Source organism: Bos grunniens, chromosome 1, assembly GCF_055505025.1.
Source record: "Bos grunniens cultivar Pamir isolate PY7600 chromosome 1, Bosgru_T2T1.0, whole genome shotgun sequence".
NCBI classification, from domain to species: Eukaryota; Metazoa; Chordata; class Mammalia; order Artiodactyla; family Bovidae; genus Bos; species Bos grunniens.
Genome location: NC_141165.1, coordinates 30,907,917 through 30,929,646, shown reverse-complemented (window position 1 = coordinate 30,929,646; position 21,730 = coordinate 30,907,917). Strand labels below are relative to the sequence as shown.

Here is a 21,730-nt window from a genome sequence, read left to right as displayed (position 1 = left end):
AGGAATACACGGTTAATAAGTTGCCTGAATTTCAGCATTCATTTCACTAACCATAAGGTCATGAATTTCTTGGCCACATGTAAGTAATAAGAATAAGATGGAATACTCTCCTTTGTTTTTCACCCTTCCCTCCTCCCTACGCTTCTGTCTCCCTATGTCCAAACCCCCTTATGCCCCTGAATTCAGAAATGCAAGTTCTATACCAACTAATGAACGAAGAAGCTAACCCTGGATTTTCAGGATGCTTTGTGTCCCATGATCCCACTCTAACAGTACCTCTCTTTTTTCATCCAAACACTGGAATTCCTTAAATCAAGATAGAGTAATAGAAACTGGCAGTGGCACATAAAGTGTTGTTATAAATGTACATCCATCAGTCCTCTTGTTTAAACTGTAATAGCATCTATTGATAAATAAGAACTCAAGAAGATATCTCTTCTGTAATTTAGGAGCTAATACCAGGCCGTAATATTCTAAAATTATTAAACAGGAAGAATTTTAAAACTACCATGAAAAGCTATCCAGCATAAAAGGATAGCTGTTAGAGGGAAAAGTAGAGCATTTTTTGCCTCCCAAGGCAATGGCACCCCACTCCAGTACTCTTGCCTGGAAAATCCCATGGACGGAGGAGCCTGGTAGGCTGCAGTCCATGGGGTCGCTAAGAGTCGGACACGACTGAATGACTTCCCTTTCACTCTTCACTTTCCTGCATTGGAGAAGGAAAGGGCAACCCACTCCAGTGTTCTTGCCTGGAGAATCCCAGGGACGGGGGAGCCTGGTGGGCTTCTATCTATGGGGTCGCACAGAGTCGGACACGACTGAAGCGACCTAGCAGTAGCAGCCGCAATCCATGGGGTCACTAAGAGTTGGACACGACTGAGCGACTTCACTTTCCCTTTTCACTTTCATACATTGGAGAAGGAAATGGCAACCCACTCCAGTGTTCTTGCATAGAGAATCCCGGGGATGGGGGAGCCTGGTGGGCTGCCATCTGTGGGGTCGCACAGAGTCGGACACGACTGAAGCGACTTAGCAGCAGCAGTAGCAGTTGGCAACCCACTCCAGTGTTCTTGCCTGGAGAATCCCAGGGACGGAGGATCCTGGTGGGCTGCTGTCTATGGGGTCGCACAGAGTCGGACATGACTGACGTGACTTAGCAGCAGCAGCAGTGTAAGTTAGATACCCTTGTCATGGCTCACATTATTCTGAATTTTATTTTATAGCACATAAATAGAATTAATAGATTTATGAGTATGATTAATGATTCTTTTCATGGATAGTATGCTCCATAAGGATAGGGAACACATCTGGCTTTTTCACCATAATTTAAATTTTGCTATAAAAAATATATATAGTAATGTTATTAAACTACATACTATGTAGGTAACTATAATATATACATATTATATAATATACTTAGGTATATATATAATACATATATTTAAGTATAAGCGTGTATACAAAAATTAAAATTGTGATTTTTATAATTAGTTCACTAGATGTTCTAAGTATTAATATGGGCATACTGAAGACTGAATCAGTGAGCTAAAAAATCAAGCTGAGAAAGGATCAGCAAACTTTCTGTAAAGGCTGGAGAGTAAATACTTTAGGTTTTGTGGATTTTATGGTTTTTGTTACAACTACTCAACTCTGTTGTTGTATCACAAAAGCAGCCATTGACGTTAAATAAATGAATGGCTGTTTGAACAAAATTTACTTAAAACAGCAGGAAGCAGTCTGAATTTGGCCCATGACCATAGCTTGCCAACCCCTGGTTTAGATTGAAAAGGCCCACTGAATGCCTGTCAGTCAGTCTCTATTTTCTGTGTTTTTAGATTCACCTGTTCTGGATATTTCATACAAATGGAATCACATAATATGTGACCTTTTCTATCTGGCTGATTTCACATAGCATGTTTAGGGGGTTCATACACATTGTAGTATATCAGTACTTACTTCTTTTTATGGGCAAATATTTCATTGTACGTATGTGTCACCTTTTGTTTATGCGTTCATCTGTTGGTGGACATATGGTTTCTTTCCACCTTTTTGCTATTGTGAATAGCACTGCTATGAGCATTGGTCTATAAATATTTATTTGATGACATGTTTCCAGTTCTTTGGTTATAAACCTAAAAGTGAAATTGCTGGGCTGTTTAGCACTTCTGTGTTTAACTTTCTGAGGAACTGTAAAAACTGTTTTCCACAGTGGGTGCACCATTTTACACTCCCATCAGCAGTGTACAAGTGTTTCAGTTTCTCCATATCCTTTCCACCATTCTTGTTTTTGCTGCTTTTTGTTATAGCCAGCCTAGTGGGTATGAAACATAGGAGTTTCTTATAACTCTCTAAATTCTTATTTAATCTTACAGACTTTGGGAAGGGTAGCCACAGAATAGTGTAAAAAGTCTTATTAGGTACTCAGAACTACTAGCATATTTATTTAAAATTTATTTATGGATTTGATTATGAGTTGGTGGTTTGATGTTGATTATCATTATAGAATGTATATACACTCGTACACGACTTTGTTTCTTTTTTATTTTTTCTTTGAGCTACCTGAGAAGAAAAGGAATAATAATAAACGAAACATCTGCAGTTGTATATGGTCAGTTACTCACAGGTCGTAAATATCAAATAAATCAAAATGGAGAAGTCCGTCTAGAGAAACAGTGGTCAAAACAAGCTCTTCCATTTGTTTATCAAACCATTGTCAAAGTAAGTCTCCATCAGGCCTCCGTCCTGTCTTAATGTACACTGTTGTACACTGTATGAAGAAAAGATTAAATCATATTAATATGCAGCAACATATAATTGATATTGTTATTTAATGTAATTTGCAAGATACTATGGTCTTTAAAAGGAGTATAACATGCTCAGACACTCATTCTGGGTATGTCTAGGAAACTTGTCTTTTGTATTTATTTTGTATTTTTATCCTTAAAAAATCTTGCTTTAAATAAAGTAGTAAATTTATTGCTATTGTGTTTGTGATCTTAGATGTTGTGAGGGGACCAAGTTTTTTTAAAGCATGTAGCGATAATGTAATTTTGGGGAGATAGTGTAGCATAGTGAGTAAGAGCACCGACTGAGTTTATTTCTTAGCTATATAACCTAAGACAAGATCGCCTCTTTCCATGCTTTAGTTTCCTCATCTATAAAGTGGGTCTAGTAATGGCCTTTGCTACAGAGGGTTGTCTTGAGGATGAAATGAGCTAATAAATGTGTGAAGTACCTAGAAGAGTGTCTGGCATATAAGGAGATAAAATTTCATTTCTAGTATTGTTATGTAGAAAATCTTTACATTTGACATTTGTAGACTACATAGTCATAATCCCATAGGAAAAAAATCTTGATATACAATCTATAGAAATTGACCATGATGACTCACTTTTATATTTCATTCTACATAGGACATCCGAGCTTTTGACTCCCGTTTCTCCAGTATAAAAACATTGGATGACTTGTTTCCTCCTAGAAGTATGGTCTTTATGCTGGGAACACCCTACTATGGATGCACTGGAGAGGTTAGTTTCTGTTATTATTACTAATTAAAATTCTTCCTGGTTTCAAGTTAATACAATTATTTAACTTCTCTTCATTTAGGTGTAAAGTAAAAATGTAATACTGAAGGGGAAAAGTAAGAAAAAATTTATTCATCTAATTTATAAGCACAGTATTTGGCTATATATTTTTAGTGTTGAGCACATTGAGATCAGGAGGTGATGGAAAAAGAATTCAGATTCTGATCTGGTTTTTTGTAGGTTTATTTACTGTGGTAGCATGCATGAGGCGGTTCTGAAATGATTTTAGATGTATTATTATGTATTTTAGATGTAAATTATGATGAATTTATATATGTGTTGATGTTTTGGGGAATTCCACCTCTCACATGAGAAGAGGTACATGCATGTATAGAACAGGAGAATGCAAGAAGAACTTGTGAGGAAAGATTAAAATTGGGGGTAGTAATGTGGACTCATAATTACTAAAATACCTTTAAAGATTTATAGGTATGTATATAGGCACGTGTGTGTATATATCTTTGTGTGTATATTTGTAGATGCATAAATGTATATGTCTCAATACATAGATATATTTTCTGGCTCTATTTGCTTTAAGAATTGGAAGCAAAGACACCGTGGTACCATGTAACATGTTGATCTTGATCTCTAACACCATCCCAATAAAAGGAATGAGGCTTCTCAAAGAAAAGCCTGAATACAGGGCTGGGGCAGAATAAGTTCAAGATGAGCCTAGAACCTCTAGTTATGTGGGAAAGCAAGGAAGTATTCACAAGAGTGATGAGAGCATATCACATAAACACAGGAACCAGGTTGAAGAGCCTCCGACTGGCCAAATGTGGGACTGTTTAAGTACTAAACTAATCAAGTACATGTTAATTATAAATCATTAGGAATGCATGATTCCATAGTGATAAGAAATAGATAAATGAATGGGGAGGGGAAGAGTTTTTGCTTCTAGTATTATTTAAAGGGTAATTGTGGAGGGAGTGAGGGAGTTAGAAAACCACCGTTTAACACGCATTGTGATTCAGGTTGGATCAGGCAACAGTCATTGGAAGATAAATCTAAAGGGAGCCTTTGATCCAGGAACAAGATATTTTCATGGTCTTAGAAAATGTCTCCCCATAGGTTGTTAATTTCATTTCAGGGAAAACAAAAAGCTATCATTGTACAGTTAAGAAGTTGAGCAACATCTTGATTTTATGATTAATATTAATATCATTGAGGGACAGATGAATATTCTGTACCTCCAGACAGGATAGTCTACAAAGGACATATTTTCTGTGCACTCTTCTGGCTGAGAATATATAACATTAACCTAATCACAAAAAAGCACTAGAAAACTCCAAATTACAGAACTTTTTTTTAAAACACAGGGTGGAGAGGGAGGAATGAAATAGATTCTTTGAAAGGTTAGTGTATAAAAGACAGGCACTCTGGGTAAATTCTAGATTAAAGGAGGCTAAAGAGATATGACAACAAAATGCAGTATCTGATCCTTGCTTGGTCCTGTGGTAGAGGGAGAAAAGAGTTTTCTATAAATATAGTCATATTTAGGTCAACAGACAAAATTGATACACAGGCAATAAATTAAAGTATTTGTCATAAGTTTATGTACTTAATAACTATACTATGGTAATATAAAATATCCTTCTTTTTATTTACCAAATGTTTAGTGGTTACAGATACGATATATATAATACACTCTCAGAAATTTCCAAAAAATAATTATGTACATGTAAATACATACATGGTGAAAGTGTTAGTCGCTTAGTTATGTCCAACTCTGCAACCCGTTGGACTGTATGTATCCTGCAGGCTCCTTTGTCCATGGAATTCTCCAGGCAAGAATACTGGAGTGATTTGCCATTCCCTTCTCTAGGGGATCTTCCTGATCCAAGGGTCTCCTGCATTGCAGGCAGATTCCCTACCATGAGCCACCAGGGAAGCCCATATATGATATATATAATATATACCCTCAGAAATTTCCAAAAAGTAATTATGTGTATGTAAATACACACATGGGGCTTCCCAACGACTCAGCAATAAAGAATCCTCCTGCCAAGCAGGAGACACGGGTTCTATTCCTGGGTCAGGAAGATCCCCTGGAGAAGGAAATGGCAAACCACTCCAGTATTCTGGCCTTGGAAATCCCATGGACAAAGGAGCCTGGTTGGGCTATAGTCCTTGGGGGTCACAAAGAGTTGGACACAACTTAGTGACTGAGTATGGAATCACACAAATACACATAGAGCACAGACGTTAGTAAAGTGCTGATAATAGGTGAATCTGGGTAAATGTTCTTTGACTTGTTTTTATTTTTGCAACTTTTTGGTAGTTTGAACTTACTTGCAAATTGAAGTTCGTTTTTTCTTTTTTTTTTTTAAAGACTGGTTAACAACTGGTTAAAGCAAAGTACAGTGACTCAAATTTATAATATAAGCTCATTGACTTACAAGTTCCAAGAAAATTTCCACTATCCACCTTGTTTTACTGTATTGCAGAAATAATAAACACTGTTCAAATAAGTAGAAAAATAAGTAAATAAAATGTAATGAAACAGACTCAAATATATTGTGATTTTTTTTTTTTCCTCTAAGGTTCAGGATTCAGGGGATGTGATTACAGAAGGCAGAATTCGTGTGGTTTTCAGCATTCCATGTGAACCCAATCTTGATGCTTTAATACAAAATCAGCATGTGAGTATAATAGTCCATATTGTTTAATTTAGAATTAACTTTTAAAATGTTAGAAGGATATTTTTGGTACCTCCTTTAAGTTATTGCAAATATTTTATTTAACACTGATTAAATTCTCTCACAGTTGCCTCTAGTATTATTTAAAAATAAGTATGGCATCTGTGCTCAAAACTTCATGCAGATCTTTGGGAGGAAAAAAAACAGATCTTTGGGAGGGAAATCCTATTATTAATCTGTAATAGTTGTTATGGGTTATTTTGTTCAAGCTTGTAAGTGGCACATTGATTAGTATACCTTCTGGGAATAGACAGGTTTTTTAAAGCCTTTCATAATTAAAGCCTGAACTTTCAGTTACAAGTGACAAATGACCTTCTTGCAAAGGTTATGCATCTCTATTCAGCTAAAGATGAACAGTCCCTGGAGAAAATTAGAAACTTCACTTAAGTTCATGACATTCTTTTATTTTTCACTTTTAAAATAAGGTGGTAATCCTGATATCTATCATTTGTTCATACTGATTGATTAGATAATTAACTTGACTGAAATTAATTCACATTTAGCCAGCTGTTGCTACTTATATTTTATTTTCACTAGTGGTAAAATCTAAAATTTTATTTCCTGTGAAATGATTTAAGGCATTAGTTATTAACATACACGTGAGGAACCTTTATGGAGAGCAGAGAAGGCCCTAAAATCTTGCCACAGGGTCTCTTTTGGAGAAATAATGCAGAAGTCAGGAAATCAGGAAAGTGAACCTTTAAATGAAGAAGCTGGAGCTTTGTTTGGGAGTCAGTGGAGGTAGAAGAACTTGTGTTGCTTCATCCTTGGCTTTTTCTAGATCTGAAACAGCCTGCCCAGTTCTAAGGGGACAGTGTTGCTAGGAATGCCCTCTCCAGTATATTTTCTTTCTTTAACTTTCACTCAAACCTTCTTTCTCTACTTCTTATTTTACATATACTAGGATATTTGTGGTGATTTAATTAATTTTAACCATACTATAACCCAGTATTTTTCAAAAGGAGTACTAATTATTTTCTGAGTGGGTCAACTGTGTGTTAAAGAGGACTGCCCTGTATATGGCAGGACAGTTGGCATCCTTGGTCCCTGGACACTAAGTACTTGTAGGCTGTGTCATTTATTGTTTTCAAATGCTTATTCAAAAAGCAGTACTATCTGTGATAGAGAACTACTGCCTTAATTCTTCCTTTCTATTCTGGAAAGCATTACTTGATTTGTTTGTATTATTTCTAAATCTGATAATGATTTTGATGGAAAAATTGTGTTGCATTCTTTACTAGCATATTAATGTATTGTGATAGTGACATTATGGGGCTTCCCTAGTAGCTCAGTTGGTAAAGAATCTGCCTGCAATGCAGGAGACCCTCGTTCGATTCCTGGGTCGGGAAGATCTGCTGGAGAAGGGATAGGCTACCCACTCCAGTATTCTTGGACTTCCCTGGTGGCTCAGCTGGTTAAGAATCCACCTACCATGCAGGAGACCTGGGTTCAATCTCTGGGTTGTGACGATCCCCTGGAGAACAGAAGGGTTACTCACTCCAGTATTCTGGCCTAGAGAATTCCAAGGATTGTATAGTCCATGGGGTCGCAAAGAGGCAGACACAACTGAGTGACTTTAAGAAAAAAAGTGACTCTATGTCTCAAGTGCCTAAAGAATTTGTTCATTTAGGGATCATTATAGATATGATCATTAAAAAAAATAATGGTGGAAAATAATTCCTTACAAATCTCTGGAAATTTTGCTTTACTTTTGATAAACTATCCTTATATTCCCATGAAATAAGAATATAAAATAATTATATAATTTATTAATAAATATAGCATTTATTGTATTTATATATTCATTTATAAGAATATAGTATATGAAATCTATATAAAATAAGTATGTGTGTATTATTGTACACATGATATTAGTAGTATATGATAGCTTACCCTTGTTGGTACTGAATGTGTGAGTAATTTGCTTCCTGGGGTTAAAAATTAAATGATCTGATACTTTTTTTTAATTTGACTATCTTCATAGTTTCTTCCCCTAAATACATAAAATTTCATTGACTGAATTATATTAACGATGCTATTATGAGCCTCTACATGTTATTTTCGTATGATAATTAACAATTAGGAGAAATAAATATTACATATATCCACGTATGAAGGGCACTCAGTTTTGCTCAGTAGCAACTATTTTGATGACATACTCATGTTTTAATTCAATGTTGTAATTATCAAGACCTCATTTTGTCCCAGGTACTCTACCAGGTCCTTTTTAGAATATGAAAAGTAATTTTTTAAAACTAGTTCTCATCTATAGAACTTGCCATTTAGTACTTACAGTAGAGTTTTTGTCTTGAGACAGTTTCACAGACTGTGTTATTTCCTCCCCCTTTCATTCATCCTTGGGAATCCTGTCCTTTAAGAATAGAAAAGAGTAGAAAAATTCTACCTATAAATCCTCTTTAAAAAAAGTTGGGGATGAGGTGGGGTGGGAAAATAGGTCACTTACTTTTTTAAAAATCTTTTCATTGCCACAATCCAAAATGTTAGTGATGTCTTGATTGTCTCCAGATTTTAAAGGTAAAGATATACTGCTTTAATGCTTTGTGTTTCCATAATTGACTTTTTTGTTTTTATATTTAAAGAAATATTCTATAAAGTACAACCCAGGATATGTGTTGGCCAGTCGCCTTGGAGTGAGTGGATACCTTGTTTCAAGGTTTACAGGAAGTATTTTTATTGGAAGAGGATCTAGGAGAAAGTAAGTTTATGTTAGAGAAATTTACTTAAAGTGGCAGAAAAAAATAAATGATAAAAATAAAATGGTCAATATTTCAGTAATTATTTTCTCTTATTGCTTTGAATTTTCCTTAAAAATTACGTATAAATCCTCTGATGGTGGTCTTTAATCTAAATGGCACATGCTGTAGGTGGTTGGAAAGACAGTTCTTATTTTTAGCAGCTAACAAATTGAACCTTGAAAAAAGGTATCAGAAGGTGTGTGTGAATCTCATAATATATTTCCCTGAATTTTCTTGTTTCATTCTCCTCTCTAATTATATAATCTGTTTATATGCTTTGTTAACTTGGGTTTTGAAGCCTTTCCTCTAGTTTTTCTACTTCTACTACTTTGGAAATAACCATGATAACTAAAACATAAAAAACTTTTCTAAAAATTGAAAGCAAAGCTTTGTATTCTTTGAACAAAATTTTAAAACTTCTGTGTGTATGTGTGTGTGTGGTTTAAATTCAGCCCTCATGGAGACCATAAAGCAAATGTGGGTTTGAATCTCAAATTCAACAAAAAAAATGAGGAGGTACCTGGATATACTAAGAAAATTGGAAACGAATGGATGTATTCATCTGCAGCAGAACAACTTCTTGCAGAGTACTTGGAGAGGTAAGTTCCTATGGCAGGATCCTACTAGACATCCAAAAATGTAGGAATGTGATAAGGATTTTGCCTTCCTGATAAGGAAAGTGTTTCCTTTAGTAAAACATGATACATATAAATTAACTTAAGGTCATGGAGTGTTATAGACATTAACTAAAACAGAGTGGGAAAATACTGTACTTAAATTATTCACAGTGAAAAAGGATAATGAGACTGGCCCTCCCTTTAATTAAAAATTTCTTAAACTTACTGGCATAAATTTTTCTCTAGTCTAAATGTCTGTGTCAGTAGTAATAAAATTGGTATGTATAAATACAACGACCCTTGGCATAGTGAATTTTCTTAAAACTCCAGCTGGACAGTCGACTATTATCCTAGAATTATTGATTTTTATTACTGAAATAGTCTGAAAAATCAACAGGTCTCAACTCCTCATTATAAAAGTGAGAAATCTGAGTACCAGGATTTACTGAGTTTACTCAGTGTCAAAGATTTACAGGAAATATCTCTTATTTCTATTAAATGATTGAATGTTCTCTCCATTGCTTCACTGGTTTCTAACTCTCTCATATTTGAGAATCATTAGTTTTCTAGGGCTGCTTTGCCAAAGTACACAAACTGCATGGCTTAAAATGACAGGAATTTATTGTCTCACAGTTCTGGAGACCAGAGTCCAAAATCAAGGTGTTGATAGGGCCATACGTCCCCTGGAGGTGCTAGGGAAGGAACTGTCCATGCCTCCCTCCTAGCTTCTTGTAGCCTCATAAGTTTTGTTCCTTAGCCTATAGCTGTATTACCCCAGTCCTCCATCTTCACATGGTTTTTCTCCCTATGTGTCTTAATATCATCTTTTTCTTTTAATTTTATTGGAGTATAGTTGATTTAAAGCATTGTCTTTCAGATATACAAAAAGGGATTCAGTTATATTAAAACATATATATATTCATTCTTTTTTACATTCTTTTCCCTTACAGGTTATCACAGAATATTGAATAGTGTTCCTTGTGCTTTATAATATGTCCTTGTTGGTTATGCATGCGTGCTGAATCACTTGAGTTGTATCCAACTCTATGCGACCCTATGAACTGTAGTCCGCCAGTCTCCTCTGTCCTTGTTGGTTATCTATCTTATATATGGTAGTGTATGTGTGTTCATCCCAAGCTCCTGATTTATCCCTGTCCCCCCGTTTCCCCTTTGGTAATCATAAGTTTGTTTGTGAAAGTCTGTTTCTGTTTTGTACATTTGTATACTGTACAAATACATAAGTTCATTTGTCTCTTTTTTTTAATTAGATTCCACATATGAGTGATATCATATTTGTCTTTCTCTGTATTATTTCACTTAGTATGATAATCTAGGTCCATTCATGTTGCTGTAAATGGCATTATTTCATACCTTTTTATGGCTGAGTAATATTCCATTGAATATACGTATACATCTTCTTTAACCATTCTTCTGCTGATGGACATTTCCATTGCTTCCATGTCTTGGCTATTGTAAATAATAGTGCTGTGGTGAACATTGGGGTGCATTTATCTTTTTGGATTATGTTTTTCTCAAGATACTGGCCCAGGAGTGAGATTGCTGGATCAGATAGTAATTCTATTTTTAGTCTTTCATGGAACCTCCATACTATTCACCATAGTGGTTGTATCAATTTATATTCCCACCATCAGTGTAGGAGGGTTCCCCTTTCTGCACACTTTCTCTAGCACTATTGAACATATTTTCATGTACCTTTTGGCCATCTGTGTTTCTTCTTTGGAGAAATGTATATATTTCTCATAGATCTGCCCATTTTTTTATTGAGTTTGTTTTTCTAACATAGAGCTATGTGACCTTTTTGTGTATTTTAGAGATTAATCCTTTGTCAGTCACTTTGTTTGCAAATATTTTCTCCCATTCTTTGAGTTATCTTTTTGTTTTGTTTATGGTTTCCTTTGATGCATATCATCTTTCCTTTGTGTCTACCTCTTCGTCCTTTTATAAGGACACTGGTCATATTGGATTAGGGCTTATCCTAATGACAGGAAGCAATAGCTAGAACTGGACATGGAACAACAGACTGGTTCCAAATAGGAAAAAGAGTGCGTCAAGGCTGTATATTGTCACCCTGCTTAGTTAACTTATATGCAGAGTACATCATGAGAAACGCTGGGCTGGAAGAAACACAAGCTGGAATCAAGATTGCTGGGAGAAATATCAATAACCTCAGATATGCAGATGACACCACCCTTATGGCAGAAAGTGAAGAGGAACTAAAGAGCCTCTTGATGAAAGTGAAAGAGGAGAGTGAAAAAGTTGGCTTAAAGCTCAACATTCAGAAAATGAAGATCATGGCATCCGGTCCCATCACTTCATGGGAAATAGATGGGGAAACAGTGATTGGCCTTATTTTTTTTGGCTCCAAAATCACTGCAGATGGTGATTGCAGCCATGAAATTAAAAGACGCTTACTCCTTGGAAGGAAAGTTATGACCAACCTAGATAGCATATTAAAAAGCAGAGACATTACTTTGCCAACAAAGTTCCGTCTAGTCAAGGCTATGGTTTTTCCAGTGGTCATGTATGGATGTGAGAGTTGGACTGTGAAGAAAGCTGAGCGCCGAAGACTTGATGCTTTTGAACTGTGGTGTTGGAGAAGACTCTTGCTAGTCCCTTGGACTGCAAGGAGATCCAACCAGTTCATTCTAAAGGAGATCAGTCCTGGGTGTTCATTTTAAGGACTGATGCTAAAGCTGAAACTCCAGTCCTTTGGCCACCTCATGCGAAGAGTTGACTCATTGGAAAAGACTCTGATGCTGGGAGGGATTGGGGGCAGGAGAAGAAGGGGACGACAGAGAATGAGATGGCTGGATGGCATCACCGACTCGATGGACATGAATTTGAGTGAACTCCGGAAGTTAGTGATGGACAGGGAGGCCTGGCGTGCTGTGATTCATGGGGTCACAAAGAGTTGGACATGACTGAGCAACTGAACTGAACTGAACTGAATGACATTTAGTTTGATTACTTCTTTTAGAACCCTATTCCCTGTATTCAGTATCCTGTGATAAACCATAATGGAAATGAATATAAAAATGTATGTTTATAACTAAGTCACTTTGCAGCAGAGATTGCTACAACATTGTAAATCAACTATACTTCAATTTTTTAAAAAGCATAAAAAAAATAGAGAACAGATTTGTGATTTCCAAGGGGGAAGAGGGAGGGAGAGTGATGTATTGGGAGTTTGGGGTTGGTAAATGCAAACTATTACATTTAGAATGCGTAAACAACAAGGTCCTAATAGCACAGGGAACTATATTCATATCCTGTGATAAACCATAATGGAAAAGAATATACAAAATAATGTGTATATGTATATATATTTATAACTGAATAATTTTGCTGTGTAGCAGAGACTGTTACAACATTGTAAATCAACTGTACTTCAGTTTTTTAAAAAAGACATTTAAAAAAAAACGTATTTCACAGTAAAGTCACATTCTGAGGTACTAGGAGTTGAAACTTCATCTGTTATTTGAGAGGGATGGAGGGGATTCATTTCAACCCCAAATTACCATCTGAAAATTTAGATTATTTCTTCTATTTACCTCCATATTTCTTTTAAAATGTCATATTTAGCCTGCTTTTCCTTGACTTTTCATCTTGATATATGCAGGTAGCTTCCTGAGAAAGCTTGCATGTCTGGACATTTCTTCAAACCTCCCTGATTCTTCACTGATAGCTCACCTGGGTCTAGAGTCCTAGATTGGAGATTCTCTTAGTTCAGAATTTGAAAGGCACTGCTCCATTTTCTTGTTTCCTTTGCTGTCAAGAAGTCTTGTGCCATTCTGATTCTGAATCTTTATGGATGATCTATTTTCATTTTCTGAAAACTTTGTAGAATGTTCCGTTACCAAAGCTGTTTAATAATGCTATGGTGTGTCATTTTTCTTTCATATTGCTGTTCAGCCCTTTCAGACTTGAAACTGTGCCCTTCTATTCCAAAAAACTTTCTCGTATTATTTATTTGATGATTTCCTTGTCACCATTTTGTTATTTTCTTTCCAAGATTCCTTTTGATAGATGTTAGACCTACAGGATTAATTCTTGTAATTTTCTTATCTCTTCTTATCCATTTTCTGTATTGTTATACTCCTGTTCTACTCTGTGGGAGATTTCTTCACCTTTAACTGATACTATTTTTTATTTTTATTTAACCATTTTTAATTTCTAAAAGAGTGTCCTCATTCTCTGACATTCCTTATTTATAGAATCTTTTTCTTATAATAAATGAAATATCTTTTATTATCTAATGATAGCAATCTAGATTTTCTTCTGTTCTCAGTATTTTCTGTTTTCTACAGATTGCTTTTCTTTTTTTTTCTTTTCTGTTTGATTTGATCTCTCCTTTCATGTTAGAGTTTTCAGATTTGGGGCGGGAAGGGGAGTGTTGTTTGTTTATTTTGAGGCTTTTTTTTTTTCTTTTGGCCTGGTAGTTCTTTAGTGTCTTACCGTATTTTAGTGTGCAGTGTTAAAAAACTGATTGGAAATTTAATGTGCTTCAGTAAGGCTTGTCCAGTGGGACTCGGCTATTTTGGCAGAGCATCTCGAAATATCACTACCTATATGTATATCTTTTCTGGTGGGCTGAGTAATTTTCCCAGAAATGTGTTCTCCAATGTTTTGCTTGGAGGACAGATGTGGAGAACAAAACAAACTTCGAGTGTTCTGGAAATTAATCAGAGGAATAGGGTCTCATTACATAGTGGATTCTGTAGTACCCCTCCAGATGCCTCTTCAGAATTAAAAATCTATTCCCTGCGCAGCAGGAATGCTGCTGTCTCTCAGCCCTCAGCAGTAAGACCTCTGTAGAAATTGCCTGGCAGAAGAGAACTGCCTCACCTACAGTTACATCCCTTTCCCGCAATAGCCTCATGTCCAGTACCCCATCAACAAGGACATATGTTTAAAAAAATAAACAAATAAAGTGGTATAAAGGCTCAGCCAGCCTGATTGTCCCAGTTCAGAAGAAGTCTGGGGAGCCATCCTGGTTTGAGATCTCTATGCTGCTGGCCAAGGAGTTCATTAAGAATGAACCACAGCCCAACTTCTACATGTGCCCGGTTCTGCTTCCTTCACAGGTGTTGTTTTCACAGCCCACACTAATAAACTTCCTCCATGTTTATCTCCATCTCAGGGACTGCTTCTTAAAGATGTTATACTTCCTACCCTGCTTCCTAGTGTAGAGTAGTTATACTTTCACTGATGCCCTGTTTTCAGTAGAGCACGTAGCCTCTCCTCCTCACGCCCTTCGCATCCAGTTTCCTGTGCCTGCAATACACAAGGTTTGAGCAGCCCCTGTTCAACTTCTCCGAAAATAAACTACAGGATTTACACTGAGGTAGAGGTGACTGCCTAACTGTTTATTATACAAAATTTTCAACTAAAAGCCTCATAAACCTCACCCTATAGTGGGGCATTAAAACATACAGAGGTCATATCTCCTGAGCTTTTTCAGACTTCCACAGTTCGCATCAACTTGGTTCTTATTGACTTCCCACTCTGGTGGCTTAGCGTACAGCTTATTCCCATCTGTCAAATCATTTCACACTTATCTATTCAGTTTTCAGTTTCTAAAGTTTTGTTAACTCACATATGCTATCAGATTCTCTGCTTCATTCTTCATCTGTCTTCTAGGTCCATGCCCTTTTTTATCCTTTACTATTGTTTTCGTGGGCTGGGAAAGAAATAAAAATAAGCACATATATTCTGTCTGGTATTTATATTTAGAAGTACTGCTACACTGTTCAGGGAGCAATGGAATTTTGAAGAATATCAGAAGAAATTTTTAATGGATTTTCATTCGTTCTCTTGTGAAGTGCTCTAGCTTTATTGTGAATCTGTACATATTATTTTATATACTTATCACCTGTCATTATAGTCCAAGAAGGATAGAATCAGTGACTGGAGTTTATAAGTATTGTAATAGTTTATTATATTTATGAATTGTCATTTCTGCATCGTCTTTTTATGAGGGCCTGGGAATACTTTCAATCTTTTAGTCTCTATCCCTTATGTGTATATAGTAATCAGTTCTCAATATATTTAATATATCCCCTTAAGACCCAGAATTATTTGATCAGAAGTTTTTATGAAATTTGCCATGTGTATTTTTAAACGCCGTGTTGTCATTTGTTTCTTTGGCTAGAGCTCCAGAGCTATTCAGTTACATAGCCAAAAATAGCCAAGAGGATGTGTTCTATGAAGATGACATTTGGCCTGGAGAAAATGAGAACGGGTAAGCAAAAGTTACGAGATTCATCGCCTCGGAGTTTAGTGGTTCCACTTTTAAGTGTAGTTGATTTCTCAAGAATTTATATTACTTTTTGGGGGGAAAATTTTGTATTGTTTTGTTCTTGCTTTAAGATCTTAAAATGATTTTTTCTTTCATTTATATCAGTAAAGTACTTTTAAACCAATTTTTGTGTTTTTTAAAAATTACTGAGAAGTAACATGTCCATATTTACATTAGATTTATAATTAGCCCTAATTAAGTATAGTGATTAATTAAATAGTTTATATCATTTATAAGTCACAGCCTTCAGAAAGTGTATATCAAACTTTTTATATAAGTCCTCAGGAAGTTTTAATTAATGTGAAAAATTATTGTTTTTAATACAGTGCTGAGAAAGTTCAAGAAATTATTACTTGGCTAAAGGGACATCCTGTCAGTACTTTGTCTCGGTCTTCTTGTGATTTACAAATTCTGGATGCAGCTATTGTTGAGAAAATTGAAGAAGAAATTGAAAAGTGCAAGGTATAATTTTCAATAATGAAGATTACTGATGAGATTTAAAGTTAAATGAACTATTTGTTATTCTATAAATAATTTGTTTCAGTCAAATAAAACATATTTAGTGATTCTAAATTATATCAAATTATTCTATAATTTTAAAAAGTATTCCAGCCTTTTATAGTGTCCATCAAGTTTGTCTACATAAATATAAATGTATGTCAATATAAGAAAGCCCATAGCATTTAAATTTTTATGTCCTTGTAGTGTTTCTGAGGGCTTCCCTGATATCTCAGTTGGTAAAGAATCTACCTGCAATGCAGGAGATTCCAGTTCGATTCCTGGGTCAAGAAAATCCACTGGAGAAAGAATAGGCTGCCCACTCCAGTATTCTTGGGCTTCCCTTGTGGCTCAGCTGGTAAAGAATCCGCCTGCAATGTGGGAGACCTAGGTTCAATCTCTGTGTTGGGAAAATTCCCTGGAGAAGGGAAAGGCTACCCACTGTAGTATTCTGGCCTGGAGAATTCCATGGACTGTTTCTGATTTTAAGAATTAATATTTTATGAGTCTAGTCAATAAAAAGTTTGTGATTGAGAAATAAGGTTAATTCTCAGTTCTTTCCTATTCTAAGTTCTTTAAAGATACAATTCATTTTTATTTTAATTATTTGCCCTTTGGCTGCACCGGGTCTTTGTTGCTGTGCATGGGCTTTCTCTAGTCCCTGCGAGTGGGGCTACTCTTGGTTGCAGTGCACTGGCTTCTCATTGTGGTGGCTTCTCTTGTTGTGGAGCACAAGCTCTAGGTACTTGGCTTCAGTAGTTGCAGCACTTGAGCTCAGTAGTTATGGAACATAATGCCTAGCTCCATGGCATGTGGAATCGTCCTGAACCAGGGATTGAACCCATGTTCTCGTCATTGGCAGGTGGATTCCTGTCCACTGTGCCACTGGGGAAGTTCCCATCTTTTTATAAAACGTGAAAATTACACTTATTTCACTTTTACAGAATCACTCCTAAAATATACTTTCCCACTGATAAACTCATTCAACTACTGTGTATTTTTGAAACTCCACTTAAATTATCCGTTTTTTATGTCTTGATTTTAAAAAGTAATAACCTGTGTAGGCTTAACTGTTTTTGTCTATTTTGATTCTCTGTCTTGATGAAATAGAAAATGGGCTACTTACGTTCCTTTTCTAAGCTTACAATTTTATTTTTCACACATTTGCCTTTTTATTAAAATAATGTTGCTTTGCTCACACAGTGCTCTCTTGTTTGAACTAATAGCAGAGCCTAAGTTAAGAACTGGGTCTCAAGCCCTGGTCCCCCATCCATCTTTCAATACTTAAAACCTTAGGCAAGATAGTTAACCTTTCCATGCCTGCATTTCCTGACTGGTAAAATAAGAATAAAATAATTCCATCTCATATAGTCCTCAAAAAAAAAAATTAACTGCATTAATACATATAAACTCCTTCTAATAATGCCTGGCTATTACTGATGCTTAATAATACTTAGCTGTTATTATTTGAATTCTTTTATCACATGCTGAAGAGCTGTGAATACAGCCTGAAAAATCACCACTAGATGACTCTTAAAAAAAAAATGTAAGGCTTGAAGCCAAGAATTTGATATTTTGAAAGGTTAATGATATTCAGTTGAAGATAGAAAATCTGCATTTCTTTTTAATAATTGTCTTTCAATGTAAAGTCTATTTGTCCAGCATTACTTTTTAAATGAGTTTTCCACTTAACAAAAAGTTTATAACTTTTAAGTACCCAAATTTTATCTGAACCCATTTGGATGCAGAGCACTGTAAAATGTTTTACACATTCTCCCCTTATTTTGCAAACTGATGATGCACATGCAAAGTTGTAGTCTGTCATTTTGATGATAGCATTTAAAAAATGTGTGTACATATAGATAAGACAGGATTTTTTTTTAACCTATTAATGAGTCAAGGTTGAGAAGTTATGAGTGATTTTTTTTTCCCTTTTTGGTTTTATAGTGTTATTAGGTAAAGAAGGAGAAAAACTAAAAAATGAACATAACATTCTGAATATAATTTAAACTTTTCTTTTTAATGCAGGGTCATGATTAAAAGTATCCATAGTTTTCTTATTGGACAGTGGTTCCCAAACTCACCTAATTATCAAAATTACTGGAGAAGTATTTTTAAAAACACACAGTCTGGATTCCACCTTCAGAGCAGTACTTCTTAAACTTGATGTCCAAATGAATCACTGGAGGATCTTGTTAAAATACAGGTTCTGATTCAGTAGCTCTCAGATGCGGAGAAAGAAATGGCAACCCACTCCAGTGTTCTTGCCTGGAGAATCCCAGGGACAGGGGAGCCTGGTGGGCTGCCGTCTATGGGGTCGCACAGAGTCGGACATGACCGAAGCAACTTAGCAGCAGCAGCAGCAGCTCTCAGATGAGCAGCTCTTGATGTTCTGCATTTCTAACAAGCTCCCAAGTGATCACACTTTGAGTAGTTATTCCCCATAACTTTTTATTCAGTAGCTATGGATTAGGACCTATAGTGAAAATTGTTAATTTGCCTCATAATCAGGTTTGAATGCCATATTTTCTCATCAATGCTGTACTTTTATTGATAGTAATAATGTCTAGGGATGTGTTAAGCATATGGGTTGTATTTTCATATGCAATCTTCCAGGCACAGTTCTTTTAAACGACTTTAAATTTCTTCTCATATCTTTCTTTCTTGCTGTTTTCAGTAAGCGCCAGTTGTACCTTATTAGTACTTCTGGTCTGCCTTGGGCTGAAAACTTGTCAGTAAGACCGTCATTTTTTATCTTATTAAAATTTTTTCTATATGTCTTACATGTCAACAAAAAAGTTTTACTTTAAAAAGATTCAAGAATTAATTTATTCATCCTTGCTTGCATCTAAAGAAAGTCATATAGTCTTAAAATTACTCATTTCTTCTGGCTTTTTAAAATTTAGGCATGTGCAAATACGAGATAATAATTTTTAATTTTAAAAATATTTTTAAATTTTTCTTTCCTCAGCAAAGAAAGAATAATAAGAAAGTTCGAGTGACAGTGAAGCCCCATTTGCTATACAGAGTAAGTTTCCTGTCAAAGAATTCTAAGTTGTTGTTTTGCTTTGAAAGTACAGAAGGAACAAAATGTTTTCAGTATATTAGTAGAAAAAAGGGAGTCGATAATTATATTTACATCTTTCTTTTCAGCCTTTGGAACAGCAACATGGGGTTATTCCTGATCGGGATGCAGAATTTCGTCTCTTTGACCGTGTTGTAAATGTGAGAGAGAACTTTTCTGTTCCAGTTGGCCTTCGGGGCACCATCATAGGAATTAAAGGAGGTAATAACTCAATACTTGATATGTCTCCATCTGCATTTATACTGTATGTCTTATATACAAGCAGAAAGCAACTGTAAATCAGGAAAAACACTAAATCCTTTTATGTTTTAGTTAATTATTTTCCCAGCTTTAGTTTTCAGAGGAAATTGTCCTTTTCCGTCTGTGTAATCATCTGGGAAGTGATTAAAAAGATGTGAAAGTTGGAGAAGGACTGCTGAAAATTTGGTAGCTTATGTGTAACACATTAAAATTATCTAAATGCTTAGTGAGAATACATACATGTGTTTTCATGAAACTAAGACAAACATTTCGTTAGGTTTCATCCTACCGTGTCCAGGGCTTTGCCTTAATTGTCCTTGTAGTCACTTGATTTCTGCAGAGAAATAAACAAACATGATGTATGTGCTTATTTACAATTAAGAGATTTACATGTTAATTTTAATTTTATGAGTACAACTAGATTGTGTATATAAAACAATTCTATCAATCCATTGTGCAACAATGTACATATAGTTAACACTGTAGTACTATACACTTAAAAATTGTTACAACCATAAATTTTATGTTGTGTTTTTTTACCAAAAGAAAAGGAAAAATGAGTATAGAAAGAAAAGGGAAGAATTAGCTAAGAATCTAAAAATTCTTCAAAGGGATGCCTGGAGTGAGAAGCTTTGCAATACAGATTCTAAAACTAGTCACCCCAACACAAAGGAACACGTCGGGTACCTAGAGGCTAGGGCACCGGCAGCACTGTCCTTCCATATCCCAGGCACCCAATCTTGGTCTCACTGTCCAGAAAGATGGAAGAGCAGACAGGCCATGAGCCTAAGAGAATTGCTTATTTATTGGCAACAGTGTGCTGGGCACTTTTACATTTAACCCTCCCGTCCACCTGAGAAGTAGATATTATTCTTTTTTTATTTAATTATTTTTGGCTCTGCTGGGTCTTTGTTGCCGTGTGGGCTTTTCTCTAGCTGTGGCAAGTGGGGGCTACTCTCTGGTTGTGGTGCGTGGGCTTCTCATTGAGGTGGCTTTTCTTGTTGTGGAGCACCAGCTCTAGGTGCTTGGGCTTCAGTAGTTGCAGCACATGGGCTCAGTAGTTGTGGCTCTCCAGCTCTAGAGCACAGGCTCAATAGTTGTGCATGGCCTAGTTGCTCTGAGGCATGTGGGATCTTCCTGGATCAGGGATCAAACCCATGTCTTCTGCGTTGGCAGGCGACTTCTTTACCAATGAGCACTAGGGAAGTCCTGATATTGTGTCATCCAAGAGTTCAAGTGACTTGCCCAAGTTTACACAAATAAGTGACAGAGCTGGGATTTGAACTCCTTCCCCTGATTGTTTTCTGACTTTGAGCGCTAGTTCTCTGTATTTTGCACATCTTCTTGGGGTCTACCTCTAAAAGAGAATTTTCTTCTCTGATTCTTCTTTGAATTTTTTAGATGTGTTTTTTGGTGCTTAAAACAACGACAAGACAGTCAACTAGGTTAACAAACCCAGGCTAAGTATGGTAAGGGTCACATGCGTGTCATGAAACAACCCTCCTTCTGCTGTCTGCCCAGCCTCACGCATTGGCAGTTCAAATTCTGAGCTTAGTGGAGTCTACTCTGATTAGGTTGTCCTGAGAAGTCCTTAGTTCTGATAACAGAAGTTTCCTTTCTTCTGACAACCCCAGTCAGTAATAGTGACCAGTTGGAATTTTGTCTAGAGAAGAATTTTAAAGCTGTATCTGTCTACACTGAGTGGAAAAAGCATCGTCATTTATTAAACATATATCCCATGGACATAGAATATAAAGGGGAATATTTGTCTTACTGCCTTCACCTGATGCCTCATCTCCATAGAATTCTCCACTAAAGGGGGTGAACAATCCTTTGGTCAATAATCTTTTCAGTAAGTGGCTCCTCCCTAAGACAAGAAAAGGAACCTAAAAAGTAGATCTTAAACCTTCACAGAAGAGACTCTTGCCTCTC

The 21,730-nt window shown here is 35.9% G+C and overlaps 1 protein-coding gene across 7 annotated transcripts in view; it reads left to right on the top strand.

Annotated features, from left to right (window-relative positions):
• The window catches only part of XRN1 (5'-3' exoribonuclease 1), a 112,325-nt gene that overhangs the window by 47,706 nt on the left and 42,889 nt on the right, over positions 1-21,730 (top strand). For 6 of the 7 annotated variants that reach the window (XM_086381393.1, XM_086381302.1, XM_086381220.1 and 3 more), the window contains 9 exons: positions 2,556-2,718; positions 3,414-3,527; positions 6,128-6,226; positions 8,884-8,999; positions 9,492-9,638; positions 15,829-15,918; positions 16,302-16,437; positions 19,445-19,501; positions 19,627-19,759. In XM_086381393.1, the coding sequence (XP_086237519.1) occupies positions 2,556-2,718; positions 3,414-3,527; positions 6,128-6,226; positions 8,884-8,999; positions 9,492-9,638; positions 15,829-15,918; positions 16,302-16,437; positions 19,445-19,501; positions 19,627-19,759 (1,055 nt within the window). Of the gene's footprint in view, positions 1-2,555; positions 2,719-3,413; positions 3,528-6,127; positions 6,227-8,883; positions 9,000-9,491; positions 9,639-15,828; positions 15,919-16,301; positions 16,438-19,444; positions 19,502-19,626; positions 19,760-21,730 lie in introns of those variants that run through there. The other variant, XR_015156697.1, reaches the window with a different exon arrangement.